Source organism: Phyllopteryx taeniolatus, chromosome 20 (assembly GCF_024500385.1).
Source record: "Phyllopteryx taeniolatus isolate TA_2022b chromosome 20, UOR_Ptae_1.2, whole genome shotgun sequence".
Classification (NCBI taxonomy): Eukaryota; Metazoa; Chordata; class Actinopteri; order Syngnathiformes; family Syngnathidae; genus Phyllopteryx; species Phyllopteryx taeniolatus.
In genome coordinates this window covers 170,001-191,848 of record NC_084521.1, presented here as the reverse complement: position 1 = coordinate 191,848, position 21,848 = coordinate 170,001, and the positions used below count along the sequence as shown (strand labels likewise).

At 44.4% G+C, this 21,848-nt stretch overlaps 1 protein-coding gene across 11 annotated transcripts in view; it reads right to left on the bottom strand.

Annotated features, from left to right (window-relative positions):
- The window catches only part of hace1 (HECT domain and ankyrin repeat containing E3 ubiquitin protein ligase 1), a 100,497-nt gene that overhangs the window by 59,336 nt on the left and 19,313 nt on the right, over positions 1–21,848 (bottom strand). For 7 of the 11 annotated variants that reach the window (XM_061758505.1, XM_061758513.1, XM_061758511.1 and 4 more), the window contains 6 exons: positions 14,278–14,360; positions 14,043–14,139; positions 13,852–13,953; positions 13,677–13,783; positions 12,331–12,481; positions 11,163–11,231 (listed from right to left, as the gene is read on the bottom strand). In XM_061758505.1, coding sequence (XP_061614489.1) covers positions 11,163–11,231; positions 12,331–12,481; positions 13,677–13,783; positions 13,852–13,953; positions 14,043–14,139; positions 14,278–14,360 — 609 coding nt within the window. Of the gene's footprint in view, positions 1–11,162; positions 11,232–12,330; positions 12,482–13,676; positions 13,784–13,851; positions 13,954–14,042; positions 14,140–14,277; positions 14,392–21,848 lie in introns of all 11 variants that reach the window. The other 4 variants (XM_061758507.1, XM_061758509.1, XM_061758512.1 and 1 more) reach the window with 2 other exon arrangements.

Below are 21,848 nucleotides of genomic sequence, written 5' to 3'. Positions count from 1 at the left end.
GGCCAACCCTAATTACCACGCTGCAGCCTACTTGACATCAGCTTGCTTTTAAACATGTTCACTGAACCCTGCAGGTCTAAACTGAAGTCACTGAGCTTGGCAGTGAGATTAGTGAGGAAAGATGCATCTAAATTCCACTGGTGGTCCTCTAATTTTGTATGGTAATCCACACGTTTTGAAAGCTTCAGAAAGCCCTTGATTTCAGGCAACAGCTCTGCAAATTGGCCAAAAATTTACCTGTGCTTAGCAACCTAACATCCGTGGCAGTGGAAAGTATGTCTGCTCAGCATCATTATCCTCCAAATGAGCACGGAAAAGTCTCCTCTGCAGACTGCAGGCCCGAACTGAACACACAATCCTCATTGCAATATCCATCACTTCTTTCATATTTAAAATCTTTCCAGATGACGCGCTTGCTGGTGAATTCTACAATGATAATTCAGGATATGCGGGAAATATTCACTTTCTTTGCACAGTGCAATGAACCCACTGGTGTGACCTATCATAGCAGGCACCCCATCAGTTGTGATGGAGATCGGTTTGAAGAGAGGCAGTTTTGGCTCTCGAACAAATCCCAAGAAATCATTATTGAGTGTTGTCACATTTATGTCGGGCCAATTATACATTACTTGTCCACTCACTGTGGTCGTCTCACCACGCTGCACTATTTGCATATCTGTTGTTGACCAATACTGGCCACTCGTGTGCCTGAGTAGCATCTGCACCATTTGCACAATTGACTTAGTGGTATCTGCAACATTTGCACAATTGACACTGTCCCAGATTTTGGCACTAGTCATTTTAAACTGCATACATTTCTTGAAGTCTCGGCACCGTTTGCACAATGGTCATTCCACCGGACTATATGAGTCATTCAAACTGCTCTCGTTGCTAGAAAACTTTTTTTGCACAATTGCAAAAAAAATCAAAAATAAATTGTACCGGCATGACCAGATTACTAGCAACGATTTATTGCTCAGTGACTGTTTTTCTCAATGTCTTTATTGCTCAAAAGTATTCTCTGTCAATTGAGCGTCTGTTGTCGTACTAGAGCGGCTCCAACTTGCGGAGACAAATTCCTTGTGCTTTTGACATACTCTGCGAAATAAAGATGATTCTGATTCTGATTAAAATATCCTCACCTCTGGTGTGTCCTTTTAATGCCAAAACGGTGAGTAGCTTTTCCTTGGCACTCATGTCTTCAAAAACCATCCTGATGAAAACACATAATTGTTCCACATCCACCATATCGGTCAACTCGTCAAATTGGAGGGGAAAGCACTCAGACCTGTCAATATCCATCCTCAGTTGCTGCTCCAAATCCCCAGCCACTCCACTAGAAGTCCCACAGCCCACCCATGGAGCTTTTCTACCTTCCATGTCTAAAGGGCAGCCAAGTGGCTGTATTAGTTTTGAACTAAAATCCTAACTGAGGTGTGAACAGCCCCATCTTGTCACCACTGTTCTGTAAATGAGACAATTATTCTGTAATCTCTTCTCAATTACTGAAGGGGAACTGATGTTGATTTGCCTTTACCTGAATAAAGCAGTGTGTTGTAATCAGAGGTGGGTAGTAACACGCTACATTTACTCAAGTACCATTTTGGATAAATTGTACTTGTAAAAGTAGTTTTAATACTGCATACTTTCTATATCTACTTAAGTATTTGTCCAGAAGAAATGATACTTTTACTCAGTTACAATGATCTTAATGCCGCTCGCTACTTTTATTGATTAATTATTGCTTATTTATCAACTATTTCGTGCGCGACCTATCTGTTTAGACTACGACTTCGACTTCCACATTGGGCACTGTTTGCTCCAATCCAATTTAACTGCTAGTGACGTATAAGTCTAGTTCATTAATCAAATGACACAAGGACCGCAACACAACATCTTCTAAACAAAGGGCGGTGGGATATGCTTCTATATCAACGAAAAACAGTGTATGGACGTCACGGAAATTGAAAAAAAAACCCACCAGGACTCACCCCTCATTATTCTCGGGGACTTTAACAAAGCTAAACTCAACCACGAACTCCCTAAATACAAGCAGCACATCGACTGTTCTACCAGGGAAAATAAAATTTTAGACCACTGCTACACTACGGTAAAAACCGCTTACCATGCTATACCTCGTACAGCCCTTGGCTCGTCTGATCACTGCTTAATTCACTTAATACCGACGTACAGGCAAGAACTTAAATGCGCGAAGCCTACAGTGAAAACAGTGAAAAAGTGGACCAATGAAGCAAAAATGGAACTTCAAAGCTGCTAAGACTGCACAGACTGGAGTGTCTTTGAAAATTCAGCTGGCAGCCTGGATGAATATACGGACACTGTTACATCCTATATCAGTTTCTGTGAAGATGTGTGTGTACCAACAAAATCATTTCGCACATTCAACAACAAGCCGTGGTTCACTGCTAAACTTAAGCAGCTTCGCCAAGCTAAGGAGGACGCAATTCAGAGCGGGGACAGGGCCCTGTATAATCGAGCAAGAAACCAGCTGACTAAAGAAATTAACATTGCACAGAGGAACTATGCAGCAACACAGAGCCTAGAACTGAATGTGGGGACTTTGAATGTTGGGACTATGACAGGAAAATCTCGGGAGTTGGTTGACATGATGATTAGGAGAAAGGTTGATATATTGTGTGTCCAGGAGACCAGGTGGAAAGGCAGTAAGGCTAGAAGTTTAGGGGCAGGGTTTAAATTATTTTACCATGGTGTAGATGGGAAGAGAAATGGAGTCGGGGTTATTTTAAAAGAAGAGTTGGCTAAGAATGTCTTGGAGGTGAAAAGAGTATCAGATCGAGTGATGAGGCTGAAATTTGAAATTGAGGGTGTTATGTGTAATGTGATTAGTGGCTATGCCCCACAGGTAGGATGTGACCTAGAGGTGAAAGAGAAATTCTGGAAGGAGCTAGATGATGTAGTTCTGAGCATCCCAGACAGAGAGAGAGTCGTAATTGGTGCAGATTGTAATGGACATGTTGGTGAAGGTAATAAGGGTGATGAAGAAGTGATGGGTAAGTACGGTATCCAGGAAAGGAACTTGGAGGGACAGATGGTGGTAGACTTTGCAACAAGGATGCAAATGGCTGTAGTGAACACTTTTTTCCAGAAGAGGCACGAACATAGGGTGACCTACAAGAGCGGAGGTAGAAGCACACAGGTGGATTACATCTTGTGCAGACGATGTAATCTGAAGGAGGTTACCAACTGTAAGGTAGTGGTAGGGGTGAGTGTGGCTAGACAGCATAGGCTGGTGGTGTGTAAGATGACTCTGGTGGTGGGGAGGAAAATTAGGAAGACAAAGGCAGAGAAGAGAACCATGTGGTGGAAGCTGAGACAGGACGAGTGTTGTGCAGCTTTTCGGGAAGAGGTGATACAGGCTCTCGGTGGACGGGAAGAGCTTCCAGAAGACTGGACCACTGCAGCCAAGGTGATCAGAGAAGCAGGCAGGAGAGTACTTGGTGTATCTTCTGGCAGGAAAGGAGAGAAGGAGACTTGGTGGTGGGAACCTCACAGTACAGGAAATCATACAAGGAAAACGGTTAGCTAAGAAGAAGTGGGACACTGAGAGGACCGAGGAGAGGCGAAAGGAATACATTGAGATGCGACACAGGGCAAAGGTAGAGGTGGCAAAGGCAAAACAAGAGGCATATGATGACATGTATGGCAGGTTGGACACTAAAGAAGGAGAAAAGGATCTATACAGGCTGGCCAGACAGAGGGATATAGATGGGAAGGATGTGCAGCAGGTTAGGGTGATTAAGGATAGAGATGGAAATATGTTGACTGCTGCCAGCAGTGTGCTAGGTAGATGGAAAGAATACTTCGAGGAGTTGATGAATGAGGAAAATGATAGAGAAGGGAGAGTAGAAGAGGCAAGTGTGGTGGACCAGGAAGTGGCAATGATTAGTAAGGGGGAAGTTAGAAAGGCATTAAAGAGAATGAAAAATGGAATGGCAGTTGGTCCTGATGACATTCCTGTGGAGGTATGGAAGCATCTAGGAGAGGTGGCTGTGGAGTTTTTGACCAGCTTGTTCAATAGAATTTTAGTGCGTGAGAAGATGCCTGAGGAATGGAGGAAAAGTGTACTGGTGCCCATTTTTAAGAACAAAGGTGATGTGCAGAGCTGTGGCAACTATAGAGGAATATAGTTGATGAGCCACACAATGAAGTTATGGGAAAGAGTAGTGGAGGCTAGACTCAGGACAGAAGTGAGTATTTGCGAGCAACAGTATGGTTTCATGCCTAGAAAGAGTACCACAGATGCATTATTTGCCTTGAGGATGTTGATGGAAAAGTACAGAGAAGGTCAGAAGGAGCTACATTGTGTCTTTGTAGATCTAGAGAAAGCCTATGACAGAGTACCCAGAGAGGAACTGTGGTACTGCATGCGGAAGTCTGGAGTGGCAGAGAAGTATGTTAGAATAATACAGGACATGTACGAGGGCAGCAGAACAGCGGTGAGGTGTGCTGTCGGTGTGACAGAAGAATTTAAGGTGGACGTGGGACTGCATCAGGGTGAAGCCCTGAGCCCCTTCCTTTTTGCAGTGGTGATGGATAGGCTGACAGATGAGGTTAGACTGGAATCCCCGTGGACCATGATGTTTGCAGATGACATTGTGATCTGCAGTGAAAGCAGGGAGCAGCTGGAGGAACAGTTAGAAAGATGGAGGCATGCACTGGAAAGAAGAGGAATGAAGATTAGCCGTAGTAAAACAGAATATATGTGCATGAATGAGAGGGAAGAATGAGGCTACAGGGAGAAGAGATGGCAAGGGTAGAGGACTTTAAATACTTGGGGTCAACCGTCCAGAGCAATGGTGAGTGTGGTCAGGAAGTGAAGAAACGGGTCCAAGCAGGTTGGAACGGGTGGAGGAAGGTGTCAGGTGTGTTATGTGACAGAAGAGTCTCTGCTAGGATGAAGGGCAAAGTTTATAAAACAGTGGTGAGGCCAGCCATGATGTATGGATTAGAGACAGTGGCACTGAAGAGAAAACAGGAAGCAGAGCTGGAGGTGGCGGAAATGAAGATGTTGAGGTTCGCTCTCGGAGTGACCAGGTTGGATAAAATTAGAAATGAGCTCATCAGAGGGACAGCCAAGGTTCGATGTTTTGGAGACAAAGTTAGAGAGAGCAGACTTCAATGGTTTGGACACGTCCAGAGGAGAGAGAGTGAGTATATTGGTAGAAGGATGATGACGATGGAGCTGCCAGGCAAGAGAGCTAGAGGAAGACCAAAGAGAAGGTTGATGGATGTCGTGAGGGAAGACATGATGGCAGTTGGTGTTCGAGAGGAGGATGCAGGAGATAGGCTCTCATGGAAAAGGATGACGCGCTGTGGCGACCCCTAACGGGACAAGCCGAAAGGAAAAGAAGAAGAGGAACTATGCAGCAAAGTTGGAAAAACAGTTTGGCGCTAACGACTCGAAATCAGTCTGGCATGCATTCCAATCGCTGACTAATTACAAGCGACGATCCTCCCAAAGCTGAGAACAATAGCACACTAGCCAACGACTTGAATACCTTCTACTGCAGATTTGAAAAGGACACTTTCACACCCCACACGTACCCGGCCGCACCCCCGACCAATCACACCTCTGACTTCTGCGTTAACCATCCATGAACAGGATGTGAGATGCATCTTCAAACAACAAAAGATTAACAAAGCGGCAGGCCCGGACCATGTGTCCCCATCCTGCCTCAAAGTCTGCGCGGACCAGCTCGCTCCAGTCTTCACACAGATCTTCAATAGATCTCTGGACCTGTGCGAAGTGCCATCGTGTTTCAAACGCTCCACCATCATTCCAGTCCCCAAAAAACCTGCAATCTTGGGTCTAAATGACTACAAGCATGTCACCTTGACATCTTTGGTCATGAAGTCCTTTGAACGTCTCGTTCTGGACCACCTCAAGAGTGTCACAGGTCCCCTGCTGGACCCCCTGCAGTTTGCCTAGCAAGCGAACAGGTCTGCGGATGATACAGTCAACATGGGACTGCACTTCATCCTCGAACACCTAGAAAGTGCAGGGACATGCGCGAGGATCCTGTTCGTGGACTTCAGCTCAGCGTTCAACACTATCATCCCTGAACTCCTTTCATCCAAGCTTCTCCTTTGCAGCGTCTCATCTGCCATCTGCCAGTGGATTTACAGCTTTCTGACGGGCAGGACACAGCAGGTCAGGCTGGGGGAGGCCACCTCATCCACACGCAGCATCAGCACTGGGGCGCCCCAAGGTTGTGTCCTCTCTCCGCTGCTCTTCTCTCTCTACACGAACGACTGCACCTCATCGCACCAGACTGTCAAATTCCTGAAGTTTGCAGATGACACCACTGTCATCGGCCTCATCAAGGACCGTGATGAGTCTGCATATCGACAGGAAGCGCAGCGGCTGGAGCTGTGGAGAGGCCGACACAACCTGGAGCTGAACACGCTCAAGACTGAAGAGATGATCGTGGACTTCAGGAGGCATCCTTCGCCACAGCTGCCCCTCACGTTGTCCAGCTGCCTTGTGTCAACCGTCGAGACCTTCAAGTTCCTGGGAATTACAGTCTCTCAGGACCTGAAGTGGGCGACCAACATCAACTCCATCCTCAAAAAGGCCCAGCAGAGGATGTACTTCCTGCGGCTTCTGAGAAAGCACGGCCTGTCACCGGAGCTGCTGAGGCAGTTCTACACAGCGGTCATCGAATCAGTCCTGTGTTCTTCCATCACAGTCTGGTTTGGTGCTGCTACAAAAAAGGACAAACTCCGACTGCAACGGACAATCAAAACTGCTGAAAGGATTGTCGGTAGCCCCCTACCCACCCTCAAGGACTTGCACGCTGCCAGAACTAAGACAAGAGCGTGCAAAATCCCTCCGCATCCTGGTCACCAGCTCTTCCAGCTCCTTCCCTGCGATCAACTTCTTAAACACCTAACCTACAATTCCATTACAACATGCTGGCAATTTTTTTACTTGAGTTCGTTGTCACATTTCTGTGGGGCCAATTATACATTACTCGTGCACTCACTGTAGCTGTCTCGCCATGCTGAACTATTTGCATATCTGTTGTTGACCAATACTGGCCACTCATGCCAGTGTAGCATCTGTCCACACTGATTGAAGAGTATCTGCAACATTTTCACAACCAACATTGTCCCAGATTATCGCACTACTTGTCACTTTAAACTGCATACACTCCTTGAAGTCTCGGCACCCTTTGCACGATGGTCATTGCACCGGACTATTGCAATATTAGTCATTCGAACTCCTCTAAGTGCTAGAGGACACTGCATCTTTTTGCTCAATTGTCAAAGAAAAAAAAAATGTACCAGCATTACCAGATAACGAGCAATCCTTTACTGCTGAGTGACTGTTTTTTTTTTTTTTTTTTTTTTGTCAACGTCTTTATGTCTCAAAAGTGTTCTCTGTCAATTGACTGTCTGTTGTCATACTAGAGCGGCTCCAACTACCGGAGACAAATTCCTTGTGTGTTTTTTGGACATACTGGGAAAATAAAGATGATTCTGATTGGGCTTCCCGGGCAGAGGTATTAACGCTACATAAACGCGCGTGCGCGCACGCACACACACACACACACACACACACACACACACACACAACACACACAGCAAGATCAGAATTTGCACATTCACATTTTATTTTATTTTATTGATGTTCATGCTCTGATTAAAACAATCTGAAGTTACTCACCATTTACTCAGTATTTGAGTATTTCTTTCTGTTCTTTTTACTCTTAGGCAAGTAATTTTTTGGAGGACTACTTTTTACTTTTACTTGGGTCACATTATTGTCAAGTAACAGTACTCTTTCTTGAGAACTATATTTGGCTACTCTACCCACTCTGGTTTTAATGTAACGAGAGAGAGGTAGCGGTTTAGAACTAGTGTACAATATTTTATCACCCAAAGTGCGTTCAACAGGCTACAATATTTCCACTTTTGTGATCACAACAAGTATTTTTGCCTCCCTTCTTAAGAAGTCGAGAGTTTATGTTTTTCATTTCTTGCTGAGATTTACTGCTGATGCACAAGATTCAAACAAGACTTCTTTACTTAGAAATTACTATAATGACATATACAAACACAAATCTGTGCAGCATGTGAATAAAATACCCGACCCATTTAGGTTACAAAAATGTCACGTGCCAAGGTGGTGGCATGTCGTTGTTTGTGTGTTTGACCCGAGTGCTGAATTCATCGTGGTCCAAAATATTTTTAGTTGATTCCGGAAGCTCCCGGTGAATCTTATTGACTGTGCCAATGAGGGTGATCTTCCGGCTGAGCAGTTGTTGCGCAAGTGACAATAAGGTGATGAAGTTGTCTGTGGTAATGGTTCTTCCTTTGTCCACGAACGGTTCCATTAGCTTCATTACCACAGCTTCAGATGGTCTCTCCCCGTGGGACAACTGGTTATACCAAGATATGGGATGACATAGCATACATACTTGGATTTCAAGTCACATGCCACCCGGAACTTGATGCCAAACTTGTCGGGTTTCGTTGCAATTTACTGCAGGAAAAAACAATGTTTAGTGGGTGTCCCAGTTTTGCCAATCATGCATCCCGCAGCGATGGAAGTTTGATCACCCCCCTCCAGAGGAGAATGGCAATGAATGTCATTAATTCAGTGGGGGGCATCAACCAACTGTCATGCTATCTCTGGCGTCCATGCTGAACAGTCCACTTCTAAATAGTTTGAAGCATGCCAAGACTGACAAACCAGAGGAAGCTCTGTAAGCGACTCGACCCCATTCTTTTGACCAAAGCAGTTGGCTCTCCATCTGCGGTGTAGATTCAATTGGGCTGTGATGGACAGGCGCCAAACTGCTGTGGTGTCTTTTGCCTTCTCTGTTGGCCCAGTCTGTGTCTCCAGTTGACCTCTCTTTTCTGGTGTCGGTGAAGTCTCCTCATCTGTAGGGTGGTCATAGGCTACTGTATTTTCAAGCATACCCCTCCCCCAAGCATTCTGGTGGCCCATCAGATTCTGATGTCCTTCTCAGACAATAAGTCAAGCACTTAACGTGATTCACGTCTGTGAACATCTACTCTGGCAAGTAATGGCTGCATTTACAAAAGAAGGGTAGCTAATTGTAGGCAGTTGAATTGTTAATTTTAAACCACAGAGCCTTTCGGCTGTCCTCTAGGTATGGTAGCAGGAGTAAGAAAACCCCGTTGTTTTCTAGTGTTAAAGTAATCAAAAAGGCTATCTGCTGTCTTGAGAAAAGCTTCCTTCACAATATTGCCATCTTTGAATGGCTTCCTGTATTTAGCAAGGAAGTGACTGACGCCATAGGAAGCAATAGTTGCGGCCTTACCCTGGGTCTTCGGTTTGGTGAAAATTGACTGCCGTGCTGCAAGCTGTGCTTTCAAATCCTGCACTTTTGTAGCACGTAAAGCCATTTTTGCAGCGACATCCCTCTCGTAGTTCCGTTGAAGTGTTTTAAAACACTGCTCCACATTCCCTTTCTTTGCCAACGGCACTCTAGCATTGCAGATCAAACAAACAGGCTTTGAATGAGAATTTTAAAAAAGAAAAAAAATCTTCCTCCCACTCAGGGTGAAAATGGTAGGTTTTGGCTCGTTTCCCCATCATGTCAACGTTTAGAAGTGTGTAACCGCTCTGATCTTAAGCTCCGAGCTGTTGCTGACCGCTGACAACTTCCTGGATGCGATCATAGGTTAAAGGTGACCTACTTTTTCTTTTTCTAATACTTTTTTTGTGGATATGAGACTGATAGGGTGTGCAGCCTGCAGTGTACATTATTACAAAATTATTATTATTATTTTTTTTTTTTTTAAATAATAATTACTTAACCCGCGGAAGACTGGTTAGCACATCTGGCTCACAGTTCTGACGACCCGGGTTCAAATCCGGCCTCGCCTGTGTTCTCCTCGTGCCTGCGTGGGTTTTCTCCAGGTATTCCAGTTTCCTCCCACATCCCAAAAACCGGTAGGTTAAATGAAGACTCTAAATTGCCCGAAAGTGTGAATGTGAGTGTGCATGGTTGTTTGTTTATTATATGTGCCCTGCGATTGGCTGGCGACCAGTGCAAGTTGTACCCCGCCACTCGCCCGAAGATAGTTGGGATAGGCTGCTGCAGCACACCCGCGACCCTAGTGAGGATAAGTGGTATGGACTACTTTCCTATAAAACGGGAAAAAAAGAAAAAGATAAGTCAATAATTGTTCTCACTTTACTTTGTATGGTTCGAGAGTCAATTTCTGTTTTTAGAATTACTATCCATATGTTGAAAATAATTAAAAGTAAAAATAAGTCCAAGATCTTCATAAATTGACAGAATTTTTCAGTTCCAAATCCCAATCACTGTAATTAGTTATTATGCAAATATGTATGTCGATGATAAACTGAAGCACATTTTTCTCGATAAATGAGGTTCTCAATGTTTTGTAAAAGGATAATTCATTAAATGTAGATTTTCTGAAGATACTTGCAATGCAATTGTAAGTGCTTTGCATCAAATACAAAGGGGAAACACCAACTTATTCTTCTTTACATTACAGTAATTAGGCTTTGATTTTACTGGTTTGACACACTTGACATCAAATTAGGCTGTTTGTGCCCCTCAAACTACAATGAGTTTTGACACCCCTGGATTATATACATGATGATTTGTGTTCTTTGCAGGTGCTGGAAAGTGTTTTAAAGTTATTAAAGGCTTTGTTTAGCAACGAAGCAGACATATTTTTTAACACTACTTAAATCCTGATAAATCAGATGGAGTCGTTAACAGAATCAAGCAATTAGACAAAGGAAGACAGAGCTTTGGGTTAGGCAATAAGACAACATATAGCGAAATTTTCGATAGCACAGTTTTGTTAAAGATTTTGTTTTTCTGATTCTTGATTGATGGCTTTTTCAATTCCATTATTATTCTGAATAACACTGAATGTTTTTATATACTGGAAATAGATAATATTAAATGTATTGCCTACCATTGCCTAATCCAAATTGTATTTTCAAATGGTTGTTTTTGAAAATAATAATAGAATCAGGGGGGAACAAGGGGTTAAATCAAAACGGCCAGTTCCTTGATTGCAGGAAATAAAAATTCCAATTAATGTCAATATAGATATCCACAGATTCATGAAATAAAAATAGAAAAAAAATGTCCATGGCTCACATCTAATATAGCAGAAGCTGTCCAAGAGCACGTGTCTTTTGGTACAGCATCCCCTTGTCTCATACGCATCTGCAACCAGCAGTAAAATGCAACCAGATGACAGTTATTGACGAATATTGATACGTAGTGTATAAAACAGGTACAATTGCAGGTATTATTAGTTTAAAAAAAAAAGATATATAGTAATAATTCAAACAATCAATTCCCATCTGACAATAGCCTCTGCCACAGAAATTAATCAACCATTTAGTATATGAATGTGAATAGTAGTAACTATCATTTAAAGCCAATCTAATTCATCCATCCATTTACTGAGCCGCTTCTCCTCACTAGGATCGTGGGCGTGCTGGAGCCTATCCCAGCCTATCATCAGGCAGTAGGCGGAGTACACCCTGAACTGGTTGCCAGCCAATCGCAGGGCACATACAAACAAACAACCATTCGCACTCACATTCACACCTACGGTCAATTTAGAGATGTCAATTAACCTACCACGCATGTTTTTGGGATGTGGGAGGAAACCGGAGTGCCCGGAGAAAACCCACACAGGCACAGGGAGAGCATGCAAACTCCACATAGGCGGGGCCGGGGATTGAACCCCGGTCCTCAGAACTGTGAGGCAGACGCTCTAACCAGTCGTCCACCATGCCGCCCAATCTAATTGTGAAATGGAAATTCATAATTACGGTATGTACAGTTATTTTTCAACCTTGCAACATAACTATGGGACAGTAGTATGCCCTGAGCCTAAAAATGGCCCGGAAAGACAAGCACAAGCATACATGCAGGTTCTTATTGGCTCAAAAAGAAGTCATTTGGTCATGTTACACCAAAATCCTATTTTACCAAGTGTTCTTGGAGTATTTTATTAATTTATGTTATTTTATTCATCTTTGCAGTATTTCCCATCTTCAGTATGAAAGTGCTTTACAAACTGGCAGTGCAGTGTTGTCAAATGAAAGCGCTTTACTGCCATCTATAGGTCACACATTAAAATGACATGCTCACGCACTCACAGACACACACTCACGCACGCACGCACACGCACGCACACACACACACACACACACCGGCATGTCATGTCTGTTATAAAGTAGCTGGCATAAACTCAGTATATGCAACACTTTACAGATTACAGTACAGTGCACCAACAGTACAAAGTACCAACCTTAAAGACTTGACTACGGGGAGTTTTGTTGCCATTGTATCCCATATCATTGCCATTATTGGGTGATGAAGGTCCCAGGCGGAATACATGGCAGAAAATTCGAACAATCCTCAATAGACTCTTCATCTGAGCATCATAGCTGCTGGATAGGCTGAGGAGGGAAGGAGGTAGGATGACTATCATGATAACTTGCTGTACTGTATACCGTATTTCCTCAAATAGTGGCCAAAGGAGTTCATTTACTTATTTGTAAACAGTGCCAGGTGTTTATTTGAAGGTCTGCATCTGAAGGGGAGCCTTTATTGGTACAAATGATTGTGTAGGGATAGAGCTAGACATGCTGCTCTCCAGCTTATTATGAGAATGGAATGTGTAACTGCCCTACAATTGCAATTTCTATTTGTATCTTTTCATTCTATAACAAATTTTGCCCTAGATGCTTTTTTCTGCACTGCTGAATATGACAATTGATCAGCACAGCTGAAGTCGACTTCTCTGATGCTATCGCAATTCTAGTTTGTATTTCCTGCACTGCTGTATGACCATGCTGATTCTGTTTGTCATATTCTATTAATTCAGTGATGGGGTTAAAAATGGTGATGGTCACTTGGTTCACAATGCAAGAAACTATTTCGACTAACCCAATCAACCACATTAGTGCACTGCATCTTCAGCTACAGTTTCATCCTGAACACTCATCCAAAAGAATTCAGTGATTTGTTTCTTTTCAATTAGATTAAAAAGATTAAGCCCATTGTTGAATCAATACCTCCACCTTTGTGTACTACCTGGGGACATTAGAATGGGAGGAAAACAAGGGTGATGTTTAAAGAAGGAGAAATCACTGGCAACTGCTGCTATGTCGTCCCACTATTTACGGAACTCATGCAGCTACTGGTGTAGCACCTACCCACCATACATCAGAAAACCCTAACCAGAGTGCATACCAATCAGTCCCAACATGAACTGTAAACTGTACCACTAGATAAAAATGTGGCCAAAATAAAGATTATTATTAAAAAAAATATTCCTGAGGGTAAAAAAAGGAGGCGTCTATTTGGCGAGAGGCAGCTGTTTAAGTGGATGACATACCCAGCAACTAACTAAGGCATCTACTGGTATTAGAGTAAAGGCCATTGAGGATACATAGTAGTTATTATCCAGTTCATGACACACAAATCATAAGACAGCTAAGAAAACTAATCACCTACTTATCTGTAGTCACATAAGGATATATATTTTGATATATAGATATATTTTGTATAGTAATCAGAGTATATCTAATTTAATTTGATATTAACACAGCTACTTATTTCTTCAGGGAATGTATTATGTTTAAACCATACCTGAGCAGCTTATGTCCATTCGTGGTGGCAACTTCAGCCAGACTTGTCAAGATTCTCTGATAATTACTGTCACTTTGCTGAGAAACATGCTCCAGTACCTGCCTGAGCTACACAGACACAAATGACACAATTGATGGTGTATCAAAGCATCGCCCCACCCAAAAATTGATCAAACCATATTCTCTTTTATGTCATCATTCTGTGTCATCTGAATGAGTATCTGGAAGAGTCGGCTGTGGTGCTGAATGAGTATTTCACAAGTCTCCCCGTATCCTCCCTTAAAATAAATGACATGCACAAACAGTAGCAGAAAAACTAAACAACAGAGCTGAGAAAATGGAGCACTAAGTATGTCGCAATGCAAACCTGAACGCAGAGATCAAGAGGAGTGATCCCACTCTTGTCAGCAAGGTATTTGGCTCCTCGAGAAAGTAGGATTTGTGCTGTGTCTCTTTGGCCATGGCTGCATAGTATAAGTATTAAGGTTACTGTACTGAACAAAACTGAAGTTAATTTTTTTCCACATGAGGATTTTATTCGGGATTAATATTTCCAGCAGTGAATTTATATAACATAAAAATGAATTTACTGTGATTATTACCTGCAGGCAAAGTAAAGAGGTGTGGCCCCTGAGACGTTTGGTCGGTTGATGTTCGCTCCACTGTCCAGGAGGCACAACACCGTCTGAACACACATCAGTCATATATGGGACATTCTGAAGAAGAAGGGTACGTTTTATTAACAGTGAACAAAATTATTAGCTCCTGTACAAAGGATCTGAAATATTGCCAGGTGAGCTGGGGAAAATATATTGGATGGTCTACCTGTTCCACAAGTCTAAAAAACGACTGTGAATAGTCAAGTGCACGCACGGCCCATCCATCTTCTTCCGTTTATCCGAGGTCGGGTCGCGGGGGCAGTAGCTTTAGCAGGGAAGCCCAGAGTTCCCTCTCCCCAGCCACTTCCTCTAGCTCTCATTTCGGCCGCTTGTATCTGGGATCTTGCTCTTTTGGTCGAGCCCAAAGCTCGTGACCATAGGTGAGGGTAGGAAAGTAGATCGACCGGTAAATCGAGAGCTTCGCTTTTCGGCTTAGCTCCTTCTTCACCACAACGGACCGATACAAACGCCACATCACTGCAGACGCTGCACCGATCCCCCCGTCGATCACCCGTTCCATTGTTCCCTCACTTGTGAACAAGACCCCAAGATATTTGAACTCCTCCACTTGGGGTAGGATCTCATCCCCGACCTGGAGAGGGCACGCCACCCTTTTGCGACTCAGGACCATGGTCTCAGAGTTGGAGGTGCTGATTCTCATCCCAGCCACGACACACTTGGCTGCGAACCGCTCCAGACAGAGCTGGCGATCACGGCTTGATGAAGCCAAAAGAACTACATCATCTGCAAAAAGCAAAGATGCAATACTGAGGCCACCAAACCGGACCCCCTCTACGCAGCTGCTGTGCCTAGAAATTCTGTCCATAAAAGTTATGAACAGAACAGAGGGCATCCTTGGCAGAGTCCAACCCTCACTGGAAACGAGTCAGACTTACTGCCAGCAATGCGGAACAAACGCTGACACTGGTCGTACAGGAACCGAACAGCGCGTATAAGGGGATTTGGTAACCCATACTCCCAAAGCACCCCCACAGGACTCCCCGAGGGACATGGTTGAACGCCTTCTCCTAGCCCACAAAACACATGTAGACTGCTTGGGCCTAGTCACAGAGGAGGTTTTTAACCACCTCGGTGACCTCAACCCCAGAGATAGGAGAGCCCGCCTCAGAGACCCCAGACTCTCCTTCCTCATGGGAAGGTGTGTCGGTGGAATTGAGGAGGTCTTCGAAGTATTCTCCCCACCAATTCACAATGTCCCGAGTGGAGGTCAGCAGGTCCCCCTCCTGAGACGCCGGATGGTGGACCATAATTTCCTCGAAGCAGTCCGGAAGTCTTTCTCCGTGGCTTCACTGAACTTCTCCCATGGCCTAATTCTTCCCTCAGCGACCACCAAATCTGCATTTCGCTTGGCCAGCCGGAACCCATCAGCTGCCTCAGGAGTCCCACTAGCCAAAAAGGCCCGATAGGACTCCATCTTCAGCTTGACGGCATCCCTCACCACTGGTGTTCACCAACAGGTTCGGGGATTTCCGCCACGACCACCTTATGGCCACAGCTCCGGTTGGCCGCCTCAGCAATGAGGCGCGGAACATGGTCCACTCGGACTCAATGCCCCCCGCCCCCCCTGAGACGTGGGTGAAGTTCTGCCGGAGGTGGGAGTTGAAACTCCTTCTGACAGGGGATTCTGGCAGACGTTCCCAGCAGACCCTCACAATACGTTTGGGCCTGCCAGGTCGGACCGGCATCTTCCCCCACCATCGGAGCCAACTCACCACCAGGTGGTGATCAGTTGACAGCTCCGCCCCTCTCTTCACCCGAGTGTCCAAGACATGCGGCTGCAAGTCCGATGACACAACAACAAAGTTGATCATTGGACTGCGATCTAGGGTGTCCTGGTGCCCAGTCCACTTGTGGACATCTTTATGCTTGAACATGGTGTTCGTTATGGACAATCTGTGGTGAGCACAGAAGTCCAATAACAGAACACCACTCAGGTTCTGATCGGGGGGGCCTTCCTCCCAATCACGCCCTTCCAGGTCTCAATGTCATTGCTCACATGAGCATTAAAGTCCCCCAGCAGAACGATGCAGTCCCCAGCGGGAGCGCTCTCCAGCACCTCCTCCAAGGACTTCACAAAGGGTGGATACTCTGAACTGCTGTTTGGCGCAGAAGCACAAACAACAGTAAGGACCCGTCCCCACACCCAAAGACGGAGGGAGTCTCCACTCTCGTCCACCTGGGTGAACCCCAAAGTAAAGGTGCCGAGCCGGGGGGCAAAAAGTATACCCACACCTGCTTGGCGCCTGTCACTGTGGGCAACAACAGAGTGGAAGAGAGTCCAACCCCTCTCAAGGACTGGTACCAGAGCCCAAGCCATGTGTGGAGGCGAGCCAGACTAATTCTAGGCGGAACTTCTCGACCTCAAACACCAGCTTGGGCTCCTTCCCAGCCAGAGAGGTGACATTACACATCCTGAGAGGCAGCTTCTGTAGCCGGGGATCGGATCACCAAGGTCCCTGCCTTCGGCCACCGCCCAGCTCACACTGCACCCGACCCCTATGGCCCCTCCCACAGGTGGTGACCCCATAAGAAGGGGGACCCACGTTACCCTTTCGGGCTGTGCCCAGCCGGGCTCCATGAGTGCAGGCCCGGCCACCAGGCACTCGCCTTCGAGCCCCGCCTCCATGCCTGGCTCCAGTGGTGGGCCCTGGTGACCCGCGTCAGGGCAAGGGAAAACGTCTTCCTGAATATTTTAAGATCATAGGAGTTTTTGGAGCCGTGCTTTGTCTGGTCCCTCACCTGGGACCTTTCTGCCATGAATGACCTTGCCAGGGGCATAAAGCCCCAGACAACTTAGCTCCTAGGATCATAGGGACAAACAAACCCCTCCACCACGGCTCAAGGAGGGGCACGCACGGCCCATAAAGACAATAAAAGCCTTCCTTCCTCCATTTTCAATCATGGAGGCAACACTTCATTACCGGGCCGCCAAATTACACTAAATAGACCACAACAATTTATTAGGCTTAACACGATCAGGATTTGCGGGGCCGATCACCGATGAGCGAGTTTAAAAAAACGATAACCGATCCGATCACAGGATGGAGCAATGTGTCTATTTAAATCTCTTGTTAATTTATTGTATATACACTGAGTATCTTCAAAAGTATTCTCTTGTCCAGTGATTCCCAACCAGTGTGCCGTGGCACATTAGTGTGCCATGAGCGATCTTCAGGTGTGCAGTGGGAAATTCTAAAATTGTACTTAATTGCTCAAAAAGTATTCATTTACAAGAAATAATGTATCTTTGTACCTCTATTTGTGCCAGTGAGGCATAGTGACAGACAGAACAAATAAATGCTCTTCTATTAGATGGCAGGAAGTACATACAGTAATTACTGTGCATCTACTTTTTGTGACATTTATGTTTGTTGGTGGGCCGTGCGATTTTCCAATTGTAAAATATGTGCCTTCGCTCCATAAAGGTTGGAAATCACTCCTCTTGTCAGGTCATGTATTCTAATCAGTCAGGTCAAACCAACATTACAACATGACAGAAATAATGGGTGCTAACTTACTGGAATTGAATTACTTTATTGTAATTAAATGACATCACACACACCGAAACGTTAGAGCATTATTCAACATAACGCCGGCATGTTTACGTACAACCATTAGTGCTAGCACTAGCTTGCTCGGCTAAATAACGTTTTGTTGCCTGCTTGCGAGCTGTATCGTATTAAAAGTACGTAACATACCTCCTGAAATGAACGTAATCTCCCGAGCACCAGTGACCACCACCACCACACGTTTTTCCCCATTTTGCTCTTTTAATACACGCATCGCGATGTCGTCGCCATGGTAACGAGTGTATCCGGTCGCGGTTGAGTTGACAACATAAAGCCCTGTGACCATAAAAGACGGGATGCGGTGGTATCGGAATACAAGATTTTATTGCAGTAATCTGACATAGTGCCATCACGAAAGATCAAATTTGTCTTGTAATCTGATCCAGGCATTACGTGTTGTCTGTCCCACACTGCCGGCATGTTTTTTTTTTTGAAAAACACCTTTATTGGCTGTCAGATATTTACAGTATTACGTCATAAGAAGGCTAAAAATAAACTAGCCTTTGGATTCAAATATATTGTACATGACGTCGACGCAGAGTAAATGTCCGATCAATGACGGATCAGCGAATTATGACAAAGCCGATCAGCCTAAAATGCTAATTATACTGATACCGATCAAGCCGATCAGAGTCTAAAGTCTACGATTTATTTTGTAGAGAAAATGACCTGTACAAACAAACAATGGGGGTCTATCATATCATGCCATTCAAGCTAGGAGCGCCACTGCACACGCGCAATGCTTTTTTTTTTTTTTCTTTAATAAACAATCGCACCGCTTGCTGAGCGCTGACTGACTTTTTGAGCTTTAAATCGTAATGACTAGCTTAGCTCGATTGCCGATTGGCTTTGGGACATACTTGGCTGTGTGTCCTCTCTGTTGTTTGTCGCAATGTACCAACACTGGAACATATAAGTAGACTGAATGGGCTCGAGAATAAGCATTAGTTTGCTGAGGTATATAGTCCATGAGAATTGCAGAGACGTACCAACTTTGTCATATTGTCTGCTTGTTTGAAATCTGCGGCGCACATTTCGCTGCCGACCCCAGTGTCGAATGCGGACGAACTACTATCACTGTGACCACGAAAGTAGCTTAACGATTATATATATATATATATATATATAATTATTTTTTTTACAAATACTGTGATTGTGATGTAGCATGCGATTTTTGTAGGTAAGTTTGACATCTTCAGCATTATTCACTAAATGCAAGAAATAAAATAATTCTATAGTATGACCAACATGACACTGGATACAGCCAACAAATACAAAACTCTTTCCTGTAGGCCAGGCCTAAATGTTGTGATGAATTCAATTCAATGATTAATACATCATTATTTTAATATTGAATTGTAAAAAGAAAAACCTTCCATCACAGTAGAATATTGACTGATGGTTTTAACGTTATGTAGCCTAGAAAGCTTGTGCTACCACTAACGGTTGTACATAAATATGCCGGCATTCTGTCGAATCATGCTCTAAAGTTTCGGTGGGTGTCAAGTACAACCACAATTCCAATGAAGTTGGGACGCTGTGTTAAACATAAATAAAATTAATACCAATATTTTCAAATCATGTTCAAGCGATATTTCAATGAATACACTACAAAGACAAGATATTTAATGTTCAAACTTGTAAACTTTATTGTTTTTAGCAAATACCGTATTTTCACGACCATAAGGCGCACCGTATTAAAAGGCGCAGTCTCAGTTACGGAGTCTATTTCTGTATTTAACACAGACATAAGGCGCACCTTATTATTGGGCGCAGGCATGGTAAAACATACGCTAGCTTAAAACATACGGTAGCATGCATGCACGCTAAAACAATGTTTTTAAAAAGGCAGCGGGAGCAAAACTGAGTTCGGTTGTACTTTATTGAAGTATTTAACTCACATTTTTTTTTTATTTTTATTTTTTTAATAAATCAATCCTCATCCACAAATCCATCAAAGTCCTCATCTTCTGTATCCGAAATGAACAGCTTGGCAAGTTCTCCGTCAAACACGGCAGGTTCCCTCTCGTCATTGTCGGAGTCAGTCTCATTGCCGTGCGGCTCCTCAGAAACGATACCGGCTTTTACGAAAGCTCGAACAACAGTGCAAGCAGACACGTTAGCCCAAGCATCCACAATCCATTCACAAATTGTGGAGTAACTCGCCCGGCACTGCCTCCGAGTCTAAGTAAAGCTGTGTTCGCCATCTGTCATCCATCGCTCCCACGCTGCTCGCAACTTCATTTTGAAAGCCCTGTTTACACCGATGTCCAGTAGTTGGCGTTCCTTCGTCAAGCTTCCAGGAATGACGGCTAGCTCCGAGTTATTGCACTCAGTCGAATGGTGACTGTAGAGATGCTTCTCCCGGCTGTTCTTTGCTCATTAATCCATTGCTAGAGTTCGTCTTCCAACTCAGGCCACCTCGCCTTGTTTCCGCTGAAACTCAGCTTCGTCTTCTTGACTTGGCAAAGCTCGTTTTCCTGCTTCCTCCACTTGCGAACCATGGATTTGTTGATCTTTAATTCTCTCGCGGCTGCTCGATTCCCATGTTCCTCCACGTAACTGATATCTTGCAGTTTAAACTGTGCTTCGTAAGCGTGTCTCTTCGTAGGTGCGATTTTCGGGGGTCCTTAGCCAAACTGATGTTGATTTGCACAATGCACACCCTGGCACTATATACCTACTGGGGGCGTGCCTTTAGCGTCCTCTTTCATGCGCACCCTTCCTCCTTTAATAGCCGCATGTTGTCCTCAGTCACGTCCACCTTTCCTCTATATAAGCAGTGTGTCGGCAGGAAATGCTCACAATCACAGTCACGGAGCGCTCATCAAAGTAACAACATTTACAGATTTTGGAACTCGTTGCACACATAAGGCGCGCCGCATTATAAGGCGCCCCGTCCATTTTGGAGAAAATTTAAGACTTTTAAGTATGCCTTATGGTCATGAAAATACGGAAATCATTAACTTGGAATTTTATGGCTGCAACACACTCCAAAAAAGCTGGGACAGGTGGAAAAAAGACTGAGAAAGTTGAGGAATGCTCATCAAACACCTGTTTGGAACATCCCACAGGTGAACAGGCTAATTGGGAACAGGTGTGTGTCATGATTGGGTATAAAAGGAATTGATCAGTCATTCACAAGCAAAGATGGGGCGAGGTTCACCTCTTTGTGAACAAGTGCATGAGAAAATAGTCGAACAGTTTAAGGATAATGTTCCTCAACGTACAATTGCAAGGAATTTAGGGATTTCATCGTCTACGGTCCATATCATCATCAAAAGGTTCAGAGAATCTGGAGAAATCACTGCATGGAAGCAGTAAGGCCGAAAACCAACATTGAATGCCCGTGACCTTCGATCCCTCAGGTGGCACTGCATCAAAAACCGACAATGTGTAAAGGATATCGCCACATTGGCTCAGGAACACTTCAGAAAACCAATGTCCGTAAATACAGTTCGCCGCTACATCCGTAAGTGCAACTTGAAACTCTACTATGCAAAGCAAAAGCCATTTATCAACAATACCCAGAAACGGCGCCGGACTCATGGCTGTATTAGCTCAAAAGCGTGCTGCTACTAAACACTGAGCATATATATATATATATCACTTGGGTATAAAAGGAGCTTCCCTGAATTGCTCAGTCATTCACAAACAAAGATGGGGCGAGGTTCACTTCTTTGTGAACAAGTGCGTGAGAAAATAGTTGAACAGTTTAGGGACAATTTTCCTCAACGTACAATTGCAAGGAATTTCGGGATTTCATCATCTATGGTCCATAATATCATCAAAAGGTTCAGAGAATCTGGAGAAAACACTGCATGTAAGCAGCAAGGCCGAAAACCAACATTGAATACCCGTGACCTTTGATCCCTCAGGCGGCACTGCATCAAAAACCGACAATGTGTCAAGGATATCACCACA